This window comes from Odontomachus brunneus, unplaced genomic scaffold (assembly GCF_010583005.1).
Source record: "Odontomachus brunneus isolate Ranch 3 - 2012 unplaced genomic scaffold, Obru_v1 Obru_scaffold_073, whole genome shotgun sequence".
NCBI lineage: Eukaryota > Metazoa > Arthropoda > Insecta > Hymenoptera > Formicidae > Odontomachus > Odontomachus brunneus.
The window spans coordinates 908,202-927,789 of record NW_022639523.1 but is presented as its reverse complement, the minus strand read 5'-3'; the positions used below and the strand labels follow the sequence as shown (position 1 = coordinate 927,789).

General features: G+C 44.4%; 1 protein-coding gene across 6 annotated transcripts in view; it reads left to right on the top strand.

Moving 5' to 3' along the window:
* LOC116847107 overlaps positions 1-19,588 on the top strand; it is a 144,116-nt gene that overhangs the window by 92,678 nt on the left and 31,850 nt on the right. For 4 of the 6 annotated variants that reach the window (XM_032821749.1, XM_032821748.1, XM_032821750.1 and 1 more), the window contains 8 exons: positions 11,349-11,485; positions 12,023-12,466; positions 13,246-13,483; positions 13,812-14,271; positions 14,499-14,637; positions 14,982-15,159; positions 15,429-15,633; positions 15,939-16,050. In XM_032821749.1, the coding sequence (XP_032677640.1) occupies positions 11,353-11,485; positions 12,023-12,466; positions 13,246-13,483; positions 13,812-14,271; positions 14,499-14,637; positions 14,982-15,159; positions 15,429-15,633; positions 15,939-16,050 (1,909 nt within the window). In that variant the 5' untranslated portion in view covers positions 11,349-11,352. Of the gene's footprint in view, positions 1-10,073; positions 10,132-11,348; positions 11,486-12,022; positions 12,467-13,245; positions 13,484-13,811; positions 14,272-14,498; positions 14,638-14,981; positions 15,160-15,428; positions 15,634-15,938; positions 16,051-19,588 lie in introns of all 6 variants that reach the window. The other 2 variants (XM_032821746.1, XM_032821745.1) reach the window with 1 other exon arrangement.

Genomic DNA, 19,588 nt, shown 5'->3' with positions numbered 1-19,588 from the left:
CCGGAAAACGCGGACGTTCATATGAGCCTCTTTTCAAAGTAGGTATGAAAGATATTGGGATATTTGTCCGTCCGCTGGCTCGGCCTCAGATAAAAACCGGGCCAATGGTAATATTTGCCCGACAGAAAGACAAACAGCATCTCCGAATTACTTTCGTCCTCCCCGATGTTATGTCGCTCCCTACGGCGGAGGGTACATACGCTTGCATTATGTATCGTGACTTTTATCTTTTATAACATCGTAAGGTAGATATAGGACGGTAAAGCGCGCTTTTATAATGAGGTCTTTCGTCTTGAAACTGCGTAAAAGGTACGATTCTAAGAATCTTGAGGGAGCAATTTCAAATCTGCGAGACCTCTCGATTCCCGGAACGCTTGAAAGGATAATTAATACGGAGAAATCTGCGCGAATTTGAACGACTATCGGAAAGTTTAGTCAGTGATCAACGCGGCTTTGCCGACACGTCGCGTCGTATTCCGAGACTCGTTATCGCGATAAGTCTTTAACAGCTTATTCCGCGGAAATGGAAATGCCTGCATTTGAGAACGAATCGACTGCGGCGTGATAAACAGCGCGTCGTATATTTTCGCGCGCGCAGCTGCGCTCCGCGAGTTGTGCACTCTCGTTGAGTACTCGGCGCTTTAATTCACAGCCGTTCTCTTTATGCCGAAATAATAATCGTCACTTTATTCGCCGATTCATTCTCACCTCCACCTTTAAAAGGCGCGATAACGTATTAACCTCGAAAAAGGACCTTATCGGATTTGCGTTGCGAGGGGGACGTTCTTGCGCGGCGGTATTTTTAGCCGCACATTTTGTGGTACGAGCGAGCCACGAGCGACAGCGTGGTCGCTTAATTAATCGCGCGAGCTCTTACTGAATTATTACTGAAGCGCTACGCTCACCTGTTTATCACTTAATATCCCGCTTTATCGTCGTTCACGGTTACCGGATTTGACTTTTAAATCGGCCACTCGTACCTGCGGAGAACCGCGTTTCCGTATTCTCCCGTTCCGTCTACCGACATTTCTCGACGGGAAAATTCGCTTTCGCGGTTTCGACGCTGTTTGTGCGACCGACAGCGATAATTTAACTCGCATAGTCGAAGGAATACAAATTAGACACGGTAACTGGTTCAACCATCACGTGCGCTGTAATAACTCGAGTTAAAAGTTTGGTTCCATATGAATTATATGAATTCTGTCGCAATCAAAAGATCAGTAGAGAATTTCGAGATGCAATTTATGTTCTCTGATGCTACAAATGGTTACTTGCTGCCGTTTTCTTCATTCCACATACACCTGATGGATTTTTTAGAAAATTTTTTATTCGATTATTTCAATATTCTACCAGCGTACAGTCTTTATTCCTTCAACAAGCAATGTATTGATTAATCTAATTCGCTACTGGAAAAGAAGCAGTAGTAAATAATCGCTTGCAGCATAAAAGAATAGAAAAATGGCGTGCAGAGTTACATATACGCTGAAATTTTCTGTCAGTCCTTCAGACTCGACGGAACTTATATGGTTAATTTAGAATGAAAATTTTCTGTCAGTCCTTCAGACTCGACGGAACTTATATGGTTAATTTAGAATGAAAATTTTCTGTCAGTCCTTCAGACTCGACGGAACTTATATGGTTAATTTAGAATGAAAATTTTGACTTGAGAAGACTCGGCGCATACGTTACACGGCACTGACTTTTATGAGATAGATTAAGGTTTGAAGATATATCCGAAGCGTCGGCGACGAGGACGCGATGTTGTTTCGCATCGTTGCACTTAGCTGAACACATGCACGAAGCTGAAAGAAAAAAACATTTCCAGGATTTCGCCGTTTTCGCGACCGGTATCTTTATACGGCGAAATGGCTTCAGCGTTGCTTTTTGCCCGGATTTGATAACTGAAGTTTTAATTACGTTCGCGTGAACTATAGAGTGACTCTCTCTCGAAACCCACGGGACTGTGTATTCTAGCATAACTCACGGATAGTAGATGGGTATTTGATAGCTTTATGCTAATTACAATGCCCATAAAATATAGATTTTTCAGAATTTTCCCCTCGCATGCGATTTACAACGTTGAGCGAAAATACGATGCATTTTACAATATTTTGATGGAATTTTAAATACAACGGCTTTACTTCCTGTCCATGTTGACAAACTCGTGTGCTGATCATTATTAGAACTTTACGCCATCACTTTTCGTTGACAGTTAATTGAGTGGTCGTTGCATTGTTATAGTTTCATCAAAAATGTTTTCCGACAAATTGTTATCCATGTTTGCACAATCATTTTATTTATATATTATTCGTATAATTTATATTGTGCTTATATCTCGCATTTCATTAACCTTATTGCAAGGACCTCGTATAATCGCCGTTGAATTCACAAATTGCAAAATTTTTCCATTTTACCGTCTTATGTGATTATCTCCGAGACAAAACATTCGAGGAAAAACATGGCGAGAGATTTGTGGCGGTAAGAGTATGGTAGTTTAAACAATTCCGCGCTTCGCGCAATTTAAAACACACCGTCGTATCGCAGGGACGACACAAATGCCCCTGATTGTACGTGCAAGTGTGACGAAAAAGTTTTATTTAGTTAGAGCTCGATCCCTAATCCGGTCTTTGCGCGAACATAAATTCCTCGTCGGTACAAGAGAAAGGATATTAGTCCGCCTTCGCCCTCGGGAATCCCGTGGATCCTCCGGCCCGTTTCTTCTTCTTCCGTTCGTCACCGTTCGTCCCAGTTGTACCGCTTGCTCTCTCTCTTTCTCTCTCTCTCTCTCTCTCTCTCTCTCTCTCTCTCTCTTTCCCTGTCTCCCATTTTAACGGACAACGTTGTCGCAATGGTTGCTATGGGGATACCCTCTTTGGCTTTTGTTCGGCATCGAGCAACAGCGTGCCCGATTTTCGCTCTTTTTCGTGTTCGACCCTTGTGACTCTCCTCCTCCTCTTTCGTTGCCTCGTCTTCTTGTTCTTCTTCTTCCTTCTCCTTTTTCTTTGCCACTCTTTTCCTATTCCACGAGCCTTTTGGGACTCTCTCGCGAGACGTTGAAACGTTGTTCATTCGTCAGCGAGTCCGCTTCTATCCGACCTCAGAGGGAACGTTATTATAACTTATCCGCGTGCTTCATCGCTCCGGATAAATTGAAATGTTCCGAAGCTACGTAGTAGAGGACTTTTTACCGACCGTCATTTCGATGCGTCGCGAGCATTCTTCCTCGATGCTTTTCGCCTTCCGAAATGAACTGGGATATTTTGTTCAAAATATTTTCGCGGTAGATCGTGATAAACATTGGTTTGTTTAAAGAGGAAATATTTGTACGAAAGATTGAGATTCCCGCAGTGGCTTTAAAGTCCAATTGATGTTTTTATTACAAGTCCGAAACGCAAGAACTGTGTATCATCGTATAAATAATAGATAATCGCTCACGATATTTTTCTAACGTCGATGTTTCGCCAAGTTGCGATATTTTTGCGACAGTGTTCTCCGCCGTGCGATTCCTCCTTATTTTTCCTGCTTACGGTTACTCTCTACATCGGCGCGCTCTCGTGCTCTCGCAAAAATCCGTTATCAACAAATACCGGAATATCGAGTCGAGATAAGAGTCGTGATAAGAATTTCTGAGATGATGATTTATTTCCTGAATCTGGTTCCACCGTATCACGCGCGCATTATTAACTAGCCAATTTTCTTTCATTAATATCGCAATAATTATCGTGATAGCTTACAAAAGCTCCAGGATTTTCCTCTACTCAATCTAATAAATTCTATCTACACACAAGCACCTAAATCCAGACGCCCTGCATAACTCGGAAGCGGATAATCCGCAATGAAATTGAGTTTTTCGCTGTAGAATTTCTCCACGAGGTTGTCCGAGGAGGGTATTTATTGGCCGTCGTCGTACCTTTCATCTTTTAACGCCCACCTGTGGATCAGTATTTCTTCTAAGTATCGAGCCTCAGGTAAGACCACTTTGGGGACGACGACGATAACGACTACGGCGACGGTATCGCCATTGTTGTTACGTCCATCACGAGTGATTGTTTCGTGGAAAGCGTTCCCTCGAGGGGGAATAATCATGGGTCGCTTGTCATCGAGCGAGGGAGACAGGGGCCACTCGTTCTGTCACTTTCGGAGGTCTCTCTGTCGTTTCGCCCGACGACCCTGGCTTGATCCGACGCGCTTCTGAAACCGCTATCGTGCATGCGCGAAGGACGTCAAAGTCAGCAGGAAATTGAAGAAGCGTGTCCGATAACAGGTAGGGAAAATAGAGACTTAAGGCGGATCCCAGAACGAAAGGCTCTCTCGTGAGTTCAAGGCAGCACCCCCTCGGAAACAATTATCGCCGGTCGCACTGCCAATTTCAGCGGTTAAGAGACCGGGCGTTTTCCACCCGGCATTTCGTCTCGTATAATTCCCGCCAAGTGTGTGTCTGTTCTCTCTCCGTTCGTTTTATCTTACATCTCGCTTCACCTCGCTCGTTTGTGCGCCGCAGTAATTTTCGTTTTATCAAGTTTACGTCGCGTTTACCCACCGGGAGATTTAACATACATTACGTATTTCTGTGGACGACGTTATACCTCCTTCCCCTTTAACTTTTCCGACACTGAAAAAGTGTTCCTTCAACGTTGCAGTTAGCGTAGAACGTACGCGTGAGACACGAGACCTCTATCGCGGAGTCGTAGAGACGCTTTGAAATCCGAGACGGAATGTGGCACCTTTGAAGAGCGGCGAAGGAGTTAATCGAGCAATTGAGTGAAAAAATATTTGCCTCGCGGAAATATTCATTTCCGACATTCGACGATACAATTTCGGTCTTTCAAGATTTTATTTTTTCGACCTTTCCGTCATGGCAGGCGCAAATGGAGGGAACACGAGTATGTATTTCCATACAGACTCGATAATTAATACCTGCATCACGAAAACTGACACCTCGAGTTGTATTTATTAAAATGTATTCTAGTTTTCCGAACGATGTTCTTTAAATATTTGCTGTCTCATATAGAAACGTCTACGTGTAGCGCATATATTGATACTTCCATTATCGATTCCCTGTCGTCCTCAAATATTTAACTCGATAGAAAGCTTTAACGGGTGACAGACATGATCGAGTTTACAAAACGTGCGCCGCACCGCCTTCGTAAAGTCGGGATATTTTACCGTCATTTAGAGGTGTAGGATATATCGTTTCTTGTTACATGTTATTCCGAACAAAAGCTCGCGTTTTTCTGTCGTAGAAACGTGTAACTATAGTTTATTCCGTTTCTTCTCTGCTGCTTCTTTTTTTCAGTAACTCATACAGTTCTCTTGAACTTCCATTACGTATCTTTTACAACTCTCTGAACTCCGTTCAGAAGCGTTTAATATTTAACGCTCTCATGTAACTTTCACAGTGTTCATTATAGTTCGCTAAGTAGCATTCTTAATAATCAATATTATTTCGCTATCGTTAAGTAACGTCATTATTAAGTAATATTAAGTACCGACAGGATGCTACTTTATTAATTATAATGAATATCCAACGACGACGAGTTTCAATGAAGTAACACGAAACAAATTCAAGACAGAACAATCCAGTTAGATTCTTACTTTTCCGCGATGCTGTTTCGCGTTACGAAGATATTAATGGAGAGAATTTTGAAGGAAAATTTGTTCCCAAATTTCAGCTCAAAGGCAAACTAATAATATCACAAAATGTTAATTTGACGTGAGGTAGTCTTGAAAATAAAGATAATCAAAGAAATGAAAAGTTGAAATACATTCAGATCAATCAAGATATCCGGAAACGAGATAAACGGAAACATCGATCCCAAAATATTTCTCATACGACAGTATTCGTTTTCGTTCGGCAAATCTACACCTTCCGCGACTTCCATTCCGGGATGAAGATGTTGGATGCAAAAGCAGGAGTTTATTTCATCTCAAGGGTGCTACCGCCTCGTGCTTCTTCCTTTTTTTCCCCGGATATCCCGTTGCCTCGTCTAACCATTACCGGCCGCCAGGCCAGCTCACAGATGAGTTTTCGAAACGATGCCGGATGAGTTTTTCTCTCCACTGGCGAGTTTCAGGGTCGGTTTTTATTAAGGCACTCCATATTTATTAAGGCTTTCCATGGCCCGCGTCGCGATCCGTCGCGGCACGAGAGGATGGAGCCAAGTCGAGTCCTTCAATTTGCACAGCGGGGACTACCGCTACGCGGAGGACTCCACGCGGAGTTTCTCTTCGCGATAAACTTTGCTCGTTTTTACGAGGCCGCAATCACGACGATTCCGCGCGGTATCTCGCGAGTTACCGTCGAGTTCCTCTACAAGTGAGCGCTCTGAGACTCTCTCTCTCTTTCTTTCTTTCTTAGTATGTAGATCTTATTTTCTAATACTTCTCTATGCATTAGAGATCTGTTACTCCTGCCTCTCGTAATTTCTGTTAATTTATTGTATACTCTCGTAATTTGTTGTATGCAATCAGCCACACACCATTCAATTTACTATACATTCTAAGAGGTTTTAAACTCCAGGGTCTCAAAATCAACTTTATTCTCTTCTACTTCCTCCCATTGCGATTTTCTTGTAGCATCCTCCTACGAATTTTGGAAAAATGTAGCGGCATTTCTTGCGCTTCCCACTCTATGCGTCAGTTTCCGGTTACAATGCCTCGAATTACACGCTCGCGTCGTGTTGCGTGAAAATTAAACTCAAGAGCGAACATAATCTCGCGGGGATATCCACCGTCGTTCATAATTTCAATGTTAACATGACGCCTGCACGACTAATTCAAGTCGCGTCGCGTTACAGACATTCCGCACAATTGGGACGTAAGAATGATTACGCGCGCGCGCGAATAATGAAACAATCGACGGGTCGCGATGCGCAAAGAATCACTACGAACAGAATCGTGCAGAATTCGAAATAATTTTAATCTCGTTCGCACAGATTTAAAATAATCCGCCTTCTTCCTGCTAATTGGAATGAAAGAGGAATTAGGTCTGTGAACAGCTTTCAGTTTTTTTTCGATTGAGAAAGAGCGCGGCATTTGAAGCCAGATTAAATACATAGCCCTGATGTAAATCAAGAGAGAATTTGTTTTGATACTGAAAACGATTGTGCGCTTCGCGTCCTATGGCCGCATAATGCGGATCATTTTCCACAAGGCTCTTGCAGTCGACATCATTACATCGCACAATATATGTTGAAACAGGAAATGTCAAAGCTGTCGTATTAATGACGCATGGGCATTTTGCCGGTCGATAATACGAGCCACAATGTGACGTTAAACCACGCATTATGGCGATGCGGTGTGACCTGTCCGGCTGATTCGGCACGCGCGCTTCCAGATATCTGCTTCCACGATCTCATATTTAATCATAACGATTCATTCGCGGCGGTCACATCGTGACATTAGATAGTCCATTAACGATGCTTAGTGTGGTCGAGAGGTTCACGGAGGAAACGAGTGAAATCAGCTGAACAACTTGCGTGTAGAAATTCGCTTTCGTAACCGCGATTTAATTATAATTATCAAAGTTTAGGATTAATTATGAAGATTTCCATATTCTCGACACTTTTCCTTTTTGCATTCTTTACGGCGCCACATTTATATTATCCTCTGGTTTTTCTCGTTTCACCGAACCGCAACTTTCTACGTGGCTTTTACGCGGATGCGAATAAAAATTCGTAATCTGCATGTGCCCGCACGCATTTGCACTCTTGCGCGATTTCGCGTGGCGTTAGTAAAGTAGAAATTGTGTTTATTGGGGAAAACCGTATCAGGGAACCCACTCTTTTCTATTTAAAGAGGTACATTTTCAGCGAGATCGTCGAGAACGAACGGTCGCTCGTTCGTTTCGTTCAAGCGCGATCTGTTAAATTAGTAGAAATGAAACTCCTATTTCACGCTATCGATCGACACACACACGTCTCCCATGGTGATAATATAATTTTCTTACATACGTATACTATTATTTTTATATACTAGTATTTTTAATATATGTGTTAAATTTATTATTTGACGAACGTAATGCCCCGAAACTGTGAATTCCCGTGTGGGAATAAAAATAGACTTGTCTCATGTCCGACAAAATAAACTTTTTCGTCAGAACTCACGGCGTCAAACGTTTCCTTTGTCTCGTATCAACCTTTTTCAGGATTTTTAAGATACCCCTGACGCACGCATTAGTCGAGAATGTCGCGTCGTGTTATGTAGAGCATTCGAGAAATTTTCGCGGATCGCAGATGCTGTCGGGAGCTTTCCCTTTGAGCAACAACTGTTGTCAGGTATTGAACGAAAGCGTCGATAAGAATAAAAGTGCGACATTAAGGTGGAAAGGTGCCTCATCATATTTAAAATTCATCGACTTTTAAAGTGCGAATAAACACGGAGGTCCCACAGTCTATGAATTTAATTATATATTCTTTGACGGATTTAAGATTAGCATTTTCTCAAGAAAAAGACTTTAGAATCACTTGACTAACCGTTCGTTTCTTAATAATTAACATTGTTAACATCATTCTAAAGCATTGAATTAAACTTGTACAAATATAAAGTCCGCATTCAGTTTGCGAGTATGGAAAAGGGGATATTAAAATCGCGAAACTTCATGTTTTAACCGAATAATTCGCAAGCAAAATTAATTAAAAAATGTGAAGCCCGTAAACACGAAATATTTATATATATAGAGGGAGAGAGAGACACGGAAATAGAAATATAAAATATAACATCGATATTATACAGCACGGAATGGAAGGAAAATAATAAACTATAAAATATAGCATGTCATCTAAATAATTCGCAAGTAAAATTAACCTGACAAAAATATAAAATTTAGAAACATGAAAATATGATTGTACGGAAGACATAAAATCGGTATTCAAATTAAATATGGAAAAAATATCGAATCAGTGTTATTTTGAATGATCCGCGAGTAAAACCAAACCTATCAGACACAAGTTTGATATCGATGCCCGTTTGTTTGGCGCAGCGGAGCAATTGGGGCAAGTGAATCGTTAATTAGGTCACTTTGTGCATAAGTAAGCCCCGAGGCTTTGACGGCGAGATTAATTAATTGTTACCTGTTTCGGATTCCGGCTTCCGGCGTGTTGTAGTTTTTCCGTCCACTGCTCTCGGAGTTCTACACCGGGGGCGAAGCTGTAATTGCGCCCCGTGTCGCGCAACGGCTCGTCCATTGAATCACAGCTCTTAATTTGTCTTACACAAGGCGCGTTAAGCTTCGCCCTTAACGACCGGCTGTATTAGCATACGAATGGATTGAAGTTGGCCGATTTCTCTTAACACAGGGCCACGCAATAGTCAAGTTTTAACGAGGTGATATTATCGTGACACGTGGCGGGTGCGCGACATCTCAGTCCCTGGAATATTATTAACACGTTGAAACTTGCGTCGGGGATCGTTCTCGCGTAAATTTATACGAAGATTATGAACGTGAGTGCATATTTGATGAGGATCCCACGGCGTTAAAGTTTACACGTATCTGACGGAAATGCAGTTCACTTAATGCACGGGGTATCCGATGCGAATTAAATCGAATGTGCCTCGGCACGTCGGATACGTGTCCAGAGTAACACGGAGATATTTGTAAATGCGTTTACGATAATATCTCCAGTCGCGTCGGTTAATTAAAATCGCGCACGTTCCGCGTTAACGCGCTCAATTTTATCAGGTATCGTATAAACCAGCCGCCCTTCCCCCCTCCCCCAATCGTTGAAGAAACAATTGTATGTGCACGAATTCACATGTGCGAAACGCCACGCATTATTACTGCGGACAATATCACATGTCTGTATACTCTATTAGTCGGTCTCTTTCGCGACGTCATCGATTTCCGATACGCCGTGTAAGAAAACGGCGACGCGCAAAACGGCAACGCGACTTTCGTAATTAGAAGCGATCGTCGATTACTCCCACCACTCTTCAGGTATCACATGCGCCTTTTCAGGGTACAGCATCATCGAGTCCGCGCGATGCTTCTCTACATCAACTACTTTACTATCGCACCCGGTAGCGCTTCTAACGGAGAAACGAAAAACAAGTTTGTGTGTGTGTGTCTTTTGCAGGTCGGCCAAACCCTTGCCATGCGATGTCGCTGCAGAGCCCCAGACTTCGACATTACAGGTCGAAACATCAAATCAGATATGCGCCTTTTAAAAAGAGTTTTCATTATGTGCTGTATATGAGAAAAGTCATGCGGCTCTCTCGCTCTAGTAATTGTATAAATACATATATACTATATATATTATATTATATTATATATCTCTCGAGTTTCTTTATGCATCCACGCTTTTGGAATGACGTTCATCGGCGCTCGCGAAACACGTTGCGGTAACATTCCTAGACTCGGTGGCTGACGTCGACTTGTGTGCGCTCGACGATCTCGAGCTTTGCGTACGCTAGGATGAGTCTTGCTCGGTTCACTCGATGTGTTCTTGTGGTCCGTATTATCCACATTTAAATTTATGTTAATTTATGTGAATGTGACGCGTAAACAACTGTATTTCACTTGTGTTCGTCGGGTTGCGTGGAGAGCGCGACACGTAGTCGTGACAATTTTCGATGATGCGTGTGTCTTGAAACGTTCGCGCGCAACACCTATGAATTTTTATTCGCGAAAGTCGAGTTATTCGCGAAACTTCTCATACGCAATTTTCATCGCAGGACCTAAATATGCTCTCGTCTTCGTGTCGATAATTAACATTCAGTTCAGGAATCGCTCGCGACTCTCGTCCGTACCGACAGAACTTTCGCGGTTTCGGACGCAAGAATTATTCTCGCGTATCTTTCTGAAAAGTCGACATGGCCGAGCTTACAACGACCGCCAGCCTCGCTTGTAACTACATCTGCGTTATTGTGTCTATTGTACATTTGTCCGAGTGTTGTTCTACTTAGCTACGTTTGTATTATCTTGGATATCTCGTTGAGTTCTTTCGATCGTACCCACAGAGGTGGGCCGTAGACGAAGCGTGGTTTCGCGGCGACGAAGATTCAGGAAGAGGCTCGCACCTGTACATAGCAGTATCCAGCGCGCCTCCTCCGGCTGTTCGGATTTTTTGGCACCACAAGCGTTGACGTACCGTCTCGTCGTCGTCGCGATCGCGCTGAGTGTTTTCGTTCGCGAAAGGTGGCGGCGAAGAAACCACGACTTCGAAATCAATTGTCACTTTTGAGCGCTCTGTTGGCATGGCCTGGTTTCACGTAACTTTATCGTTGAGAGATGCACCTTCTTCTTCCGTTGAGAGTTCTTCCGTTCCGCTCGCGAGTGACGAAGCCACTTCGTCTCTGCGCTCTCGTCGCTCAGCCAGCTCAAGTCGAGATCGTGCGCTTCCTTTTTTCAGAACCATGACAGCGATCTGCTTCGTGTGCAACCTGCCGATCCTGAGTCATCAGGTCGGGCTGATATGGCAGGGCGGCAACGGCTGGGACGACCTCGTGCGGGAACAAGTGGAGGAATCCACTCTGAAGCAACGACTGGGTATGCACGGGCACGCATTCGAGCCGTAACCAGCGTTTTTCGCGCCCATGCGAGCATATTATGGAAATCCGGTGCTTCTCTCGCGCGAAAGTGCTTCGAATTTATTCCCGCGAGGATTGCAACGCGCGCCGCTACGATTCGCAACGACGTTAAAGCCCGAGCTTAATAGACAATCCAAATGCATTTTCTCCCACCATTCTAAACAAAATACGTTTAAGAGAGAAGGTAATATGAAATATACGCACTAGCAGAATCATTCGAAATTATTCTAGAGTAAATCCAAAAATTCAACGGGAAATTTCATCAAACGGAAAATATATTAAGTGTTTCTTTTTGGTTGAACGACAATCGCGCGCGTATAGATAAAAAATTAATTTTTCGATAATCACGTATCATTCAGAAAGAATCGAAGAATGAGAAATTAATAATATTTTTCCTATAACGAGACATTTAGGAATCAAGAAGAAATAACGATCCCTCGAGAATTACGGTAAGAGAAAAGAGAGAAAAGAAGCAAAGAAACGCATATTTCTTCAGGGACCGGCAGAAGGGACTCTGCGGCGCAGATCACGTCGATCTCGCCACCGGACGATACCCAGGAGTCCTCCCCGACAAATCAACGCCGTCGACGATCCAGCCTCGCTCAGCTGACTGACATCCTGCGCGAGTGGAGCGGCGGCGGTGCCTCCGGGAAAAGCGGACGTGGTAACAAACTCTGTCGCAGAGAAACCTTGGCGGACATTGCCAAGTCGCTGCCATGGTCGCGACAAACCACCACAGACGCCAGTCACCTGGCGAGTGTGCGAAAGAGACGAGAGAGCTCGGTCGACAGCGGCATCAGGAGCCAGGTGTCGAACAAGTCCAGACGGGACTCCGCCATCAGTGACTTCAAGAACGACCTCGCCAGGCTGTGGAGCAAGAAGGATGTGCAGCAACAGCCGCAACCACCTCCCACGGTCATCTCGCCTACGCCACGACGAGGTAAAACTTTTGCCGGGGGAGAGAGAGAGAGAGAGAGAGAGAGAGAGAGAGAGGAGCAACGCGAAAGTTCTTCCAGCGGCAGGCTAGATGCGACTCTAAAAATAGCGTGGTGTCGCTCGCGATTGCCTCGGGCTTGCCTCGGAATTGATTCCGCGGGTTCAGCGAAAATGACGTTTTGCGAGTCGCGATATTTGCGGCGGGCAAGTCGGTGGGAAGCTAATATATTTTACATGCGGAATGTAAGCTTTCCGCAACGGATGAAACGGCACCTGACGTTGCTGATTACGTGCCAGCTTAGCGTCTCTCTTTGTGGCCAAGCGAAAGCAAGACAAAGCGAGAAAATAATAGGCAAGGCTGAGTCCTCTCGGAAATGAGGACGATGTATCACGTAACTTCATATATAATCTTTGAAATGGCTGTCCTTAAATTTTTATGCATTCTAAAGTTATATTCTTAAGTAAAATTTATATATTGGCAAAAAAGCAGAAAACAGAAAACCAGACCTCGCACTGGTGATCAAGTGGCATTCGACAGTTTCTGTTTTTTTACCAGCGCGAGAGTTCTGATTAGTTCTCTTTGATTCTCTTTCCGATTCTTCAAAATGTCAGAGAATATCATAAATTTTTCCATAGATCTCATATAAATGTTCAAGAATATATATAATTCTCAACAGCAAAATTCAATGCGAATAAAGGTGGTAAATTGCGAAAAGAAATATATTCAGTTATTATTCGTTGAATGAGATGAGTGTAGTCATGCTAATTAGCACGTCATTACAGGCTCGGGCGAATCGAGAAATTCTCGTCGTGGTTCGGGCGAGAGCCTCAGGTCCAGGAGAGATTCGATGATCACTGCACAGTCTACAAGTAGCGAGCGTAAACATAACTGTCGTCATCACAGGCGTAGGCAATCTCAACAATCGGTCGATGGAGGTGGTATGACGCCAACGAAATATTACAGGAACGATCAGAGGCCGAGCGCTTCAAGTACAGACAGTGCGGCTAGTAATGCGGTCAGGTCAGTATAGATAATGAGAATGCATCACTTGACGTTATCTCTTTTCTTCACCTCGATATGTCCTGCATTACATATTACTTTACGAGATATTGATTGTTATTTAAAAAGTTGACAAGATTTATTACATTTAGTATCTTCACGTTACAGTTAAAACCTGGTAATATTAAAAAAATGTTAAGATTTTTCCAACCAATATATAAAATTATACATGTCGATATGTTCCATAGTATTAAATAATACGTTGTTCAGGGTGGAAAGGGTATTTTTCTTAAATCTCTCATATTAGCAAAATAAAATTTTCGTCTTCCTAATTAAATTACTTTGGCAGGGAACATCTGGAAGCTCAGAGGAACTCCATGGACAGGTCGAGCAGTATCGAGACAAAGACTCAATCACCGGGCCTCCTCATGACCAACACGAAGGCGACAGTGACGACGTCGGCATCTTTGATGATCGACAGTAAGACACCTGTCGTCGCCACGACGACCGATTCGAAAATGTCGACGGTAACGGTAAGCACCTCGGTGGCGGTGTCCAGTTTTTCGACTTTGTCTGTGGACACGAAGACCATGGTCGAAGGCAAATGTGCCACTCTGGACGTACCCGTGAACCCGCCGACTATTGTCATGTCCTCGGTAACACCACCGGCGGTCTCACCGACGGTCGGAAGCAGCCTCCCGCTTCCCGGCACCTCGACTTCCGGCAGTTCCAGTCCGGTCGGCTCTCCGAACGTCAATAACACACCTACGCATCCGTTGCTTTCCACCCGAAGGGATTCGACTACGCAGGTAAACCTGCAGATATACTCTTCTCGATTCTACGAGAACGACGACTGAGGAGCTCGATGTAAGAAAGAGCACGTCATGTTCGTGCACTCGTGCGATGAGAATCGTACCACTACTCAGCTCTTTCATACAATTCGACGAGATAGAGTCCGTCTTTCATACATTTCTAGAATCTTTTAACTTTTCTCGAGAGTGGCGCATATCATAACTGTCATCGATTTCTTCAATAGTGCTACTACAAGGGTAAAGAAGTCTCGCCGAATAAACTGTCAAGACTGACACGCCAGCAGGCAGCGATAGACGAATCGATGCCGCCCACAGGACGTCGTGGTAGCCAGCCAACTCTATTACCCGACCCAGACGATGGGGGTAAGTATCGACTGTTGTTACGGCTTTGTTTCGTGCATGATAAATGAAATTAGACTGGAATTCCTGCCCAAGTCACGGTTCTATATGTTCAATATGTATTTATCTCTCATTATTATCTACTCCAAATATTAACAGAAAACACATCATTTAAATTAGAGCTCCATTAGTTTCGTAATGAAGAATAGCTTGCCGTTTTTTAAAGTGTTAAAGCGTGTTAAAGTTTCTGACGTTAAAGAAAAATCTTGCGAGTACTTCAATGGACGAAACACTCGAGGCTTTATATAAAGAAATCGCAGTCGTTTCGTAGACGATGAGATTCATTAATTTTGTTGACATACTCGAAGGTCGGAAAGCACGGAGGGATTCTTTGAGTCCGGATTCCGCTTCCTACCCACGGCGGCGCGATTCAAAGAGCCATCTGAGCCCCGACAGGAATGTCGATAAGAGAGATATCAGCCCTATCAGACAACGGAAAGCTCGACTGAGGAGGCAATCCACCTCCATGGCTGGTCGGCCACCGAGGTACCTGCAACATAAATCCATTGATTTTTCAACACGAATGACGCAAACACTGTGCTACGTTTGCTGTCGTTTTGTCGACTGAGAAGTTGTTATCGACTTAACTTTGCACAATTGTTTTCGGCTTAAAAACTAATCTCACAAAGCATCGCAGAAATTCAAGCAGAAATTAAAAGTTCGCGAAGATTTAAAAGATCCTAAACGTCCGATGTTAAAGCAGCACAATTTCAAATTGAAATTTGGATGATCGAGCCTTGAACTTCGCATTACAGGTCACCGGACAGTTCCTCATGTTCGTCCAGGGATCCTAGTCCTTGCGCCCGTGCACCGAGCGGCATTCAGCATGCGCCGATAATACGACGGCAATCCACCACCGAGGAGATTCTGATAGCGCGCGGATTTCGACGGCAGAGCACCACCGAGGAGATGATACGATGCCGCAATTTTCGACGACAGAGTTCTCAGAGCGACGACACGGTGCGTCTTGATGATTCCCATTAACAAAGTCGTAGCCGTGTCTAATTGCTGAATACGATCAAGTACATCGGTATTAATTTTGGAAAGAATAAAATTAGAAAGGAAAGAAATTTATCTGGTCATCTACGCTACTATTCTGATTTTATAATCACAATTTCGAGTCTGTCCATTCTATCGACGAGATAAGAATACAGTAATTAATTTTTAAGAACTTCATTAAAACGCGGATCTTTTCTATCACGACGATAATCATTTTGTCGCTCGTGTAAATCTAAATAATTTTGCGTGTGCTTTTTGTCATTTAGGTTCAAAGATACCGCGGTCGAAGGGACAGCTCGGCTCAGATCACAGACGGCACTTTCGCGACGATGACAGTCGAGACATCTAGCACCTTCTTCGACAGCAGCACCCAGACTGGTGAGTGATTAGCAAGAAAATACAATTTTGTCGACAGATGACGGTTATTATTCACGCACACATAGACACGACGTGAATATATTATTTTCGTAAGCCATGACATCGAGACGTATTTCAGCATGTGCCAATTAACTCTTCATTTGCGTTTATCTCGCTTCTGACAGTAAAGACGCTTTCGTACGACGATGCATGTAAAATACGAGCGGCTTGGAACTTTGTGAATTTTTAATGCACTCGGCAACGTCGCGTTAGAGAGCTAGTTTTGCGACGACTATCTTTTCCTTTCGTCGATTAATATTTTAAATAAAACATACGGAAATGATATCAATGACAAAACTCAGTCCGTCATTCCTATTTTTATCTGTCAGAGAACGTCATAAATATTTTTTATGTCTTATCATTCTTGAGTGCTGATTGTTTTATTCTCTTTATCGCTGACTCGAAAGTTCCCTTACGCGTTTGTCTTGTCCAAACCTCGCGCGATACGTTTGACGAATTGAATTTTGCGCCATTTGATAAACTAAAGTCGCATTCAACGAAGTTTGATGCGATCCCATCGATCCATCGCGCCAGATTACGTCGACGACAATGCAAATGAGAATTTTAACGAAGCTCGAGCGAAGAGCGTCATATGCGCGACGAGCACTCCTGCGATCGAACACTCTCCGTTGAAAACGCGACGTTTTTCGCGTCGAGACACGTCGAATTTTGTGACGAGTTCGCGCCCTCACGGTCGCGTCATGCGCGATCGAACGTGGGCGTCGCGGACGGACGGCGTCGCGACGGCCGAGAACGCAGGCGTCGTCGTGGCCGGCTTAGTTCCTACGGAGTGACACCGGGTGCATGGCAGTCGATAGGCTGGAAAATCAGCCCTTGTGAGGTACTCCTCGCCTAAGGACGAGCGTGCGTGTACACACTCGTCGCGGCTCCGCTTCGTGCGCGGGGTGTCCTCCTCATCGTCGGGACGCAGGAAGTCAAGGTAGCTCTCGCACGAGGACACGTCCCGCGGGGCTGCCCGTCGAGGCGAGGACATCGGAAAGTCTATCGTCGCGCCTGGAGAACAGTGTTTATCTCGTCGTCCTTGTGGATCGACGATCGAACTTCCACCGAGTGTGCGATCCTTTTGAGAGGAGACGAGGACCTGTCGCGAGCGAACAGTCCACCTGATCCTACGTGTTTTAATTGAAGTCGCGCGGCAAATCCTAATTCGCGCTCGGCCTCTCAATCGTCTCGCTGTTGCCTGGTCTGTTTACTTGCATCGAAGGATCGATCCTGGGGCGATCAAATGAGCAACGAGCTGGTCGGTGGCGTGCCACGCCGTTAGAAGGGTGTGCGGTGCTTCTTACGGAAGAATGACATCGTCGAGTTTGGCCATTAGGGCGATTATAACGCGCTGATCAGGTCGTGGACTCTCTTCCGATCGACATATCAAAGTTCGCTGGCTAGCTGGAGATATCCGAGTGAACGGAGCGCTGGCGTCCTCCTTGGACGGTCGATCGCGTACATCCTGCGAACTCGTCCTGCGAGCTCGCTCACCAGGCACGATCAGGTGTCACGTCCGTGGTGGCAGGTCGCAACCACTTGTGGCGGTGGCCGGTGATCGACGCATTCGCGGATATCGCGTCGCGATATCGAGCGAGGAATCCGGAAATCGGTCAACGGCGACACGCGTCGTCAGGGAAACAGGACCTAACTCGTCCTCGTCACGCGCCCTGAAAGGTCCTCCCGTGACCTTCGAGACGGCGGACGTCCTTGACACGTTGTGTCGATCGTTCGATAGTCGCGCGCGCGAGATCGGTGTGCCGGTTGTGTGATTTTCCTGTGCAAATGCTAAGTTCGCGAGTGATGGCGAGGAGGACTCGTTCTGCCGATCGAGGACTCTGCTGCTCCCCCGTAGACGCGGCCACGATGCCGGAGACTCTCGCGAAAGTGACGATCCACAGGTATGACCCGATCATATGGGACGTGTCTCGGAACGTAAATCCTTATCTTGTCGCGCGGCCCAGCCGCGATTGTTTAACGAAAACTTTAGCGATGCCCCGCAAATTAACGTCTCGAAGCGGCTTTTTCGCGTTCAGGTGTTTATTGGGTGATTGATAGCACCTATGACTCGTGTACGCGCGTTCGCAACTTTTATCGGCAATTCGCGTGCGTCGTATAGATCAACGACGCGTCGTCGAGCAAATTCCTGTCATGCCGATGTATTTCGTCGAATAGTTAGTCAGATTACACGCACGTCCATTTTTTCTATTGATAATTCACGCATATGCGACTTCATATTCCGCAGAGTACTTCCACGCGGATATTGGCTTTATAAAGCGACTATATCGTTGTTGTAATTATTGATGTGTAACGCGCTCTCTCTATCCATACACGATATATAATGCTCCGACAAATTTACATTAACTATTAACTCACAGAAGATTTTATCGTTGAACATCGCTCTTCTTTCACTCGTCTTTCGATATTCAACGTTAAATTATTCGAGATAACTAATCCCGAAATTAAAAATTCAATTCCGTTTGAGCGCTCGCCTCTTGCGCGAGCAAAACGGTGTTTTCGACGTGTAGTTTCTGTATAGGTTTAATTATTTTAAGCTTGTGAGCAAAGGAGCTTTATGAAACAACCAGCGAAGAAAGTTTGCAAAATTTTTGGAAATTTTCCGATACATTACAATAATATCGCGGCTCGTCCAATGCAGTCGATAACATTAATTTATTCTAGCTTTACTTCGAAGTCAATAAACTAACGTTAAGCTGACATTACGTATCGTGCCAAGTGTTAATGAGGAATTAGAGAGAAGGTTATCGCGTGTTACATCGTCATTTATAACACGACGTGTCGTGTTTCACAATGCTCGAGATTAATAAGTCAATATGAATTGTACGTGCTAATTCGTGGTTAGTCGTCGATTTAGATTACGAATATTCACGGCCCGCGCGCGTTTAAATGTCAAAGTGAAGTACTCTCTTCCTTCTCCTTTCCCTTTTTCGTGCGAATTAAACGTATACCGAAGCGCGGCCGTAAAACGTATACCGTAATTTACTTGGGACGTAATACGCTAATGCACATTACACCGTGGTATCCATTTTAGCGATTCTATAATTAAAATTGCGAGTTACGTTAGATACGATACTCAACTTTAACTCGTTCTATTTCGTTTTATCGCTTACGAGGTAATCAATTACAAACATATACATATATACATACATTTTTATACATGTCAATTACATTTTATATATTTATTTAACGTTCTTCCCCTCCCCTCCTCTCTCTCTCTCTCTCTCTCTCTCTCTCTCTCTCTCTCTCTCTCGTCCTTTCGTGGATGAGTATCGTCGGAAGGTTTACGAGTCGCGTTTAAAATCGGAACGATAATTTCGCCGAGCTTACGGCCGTGCTCGATAAGTTAAGATGCAAAATAAGATAATTGTGTCTCTTAACGATATCGTGGGCGGTGGTGGGAAGGAGAGAAGCAGAAGGGCGATAAATATTTTCATTGCGAACTTTTACGACGGACCATGATCAGTCTGAGCAGAGA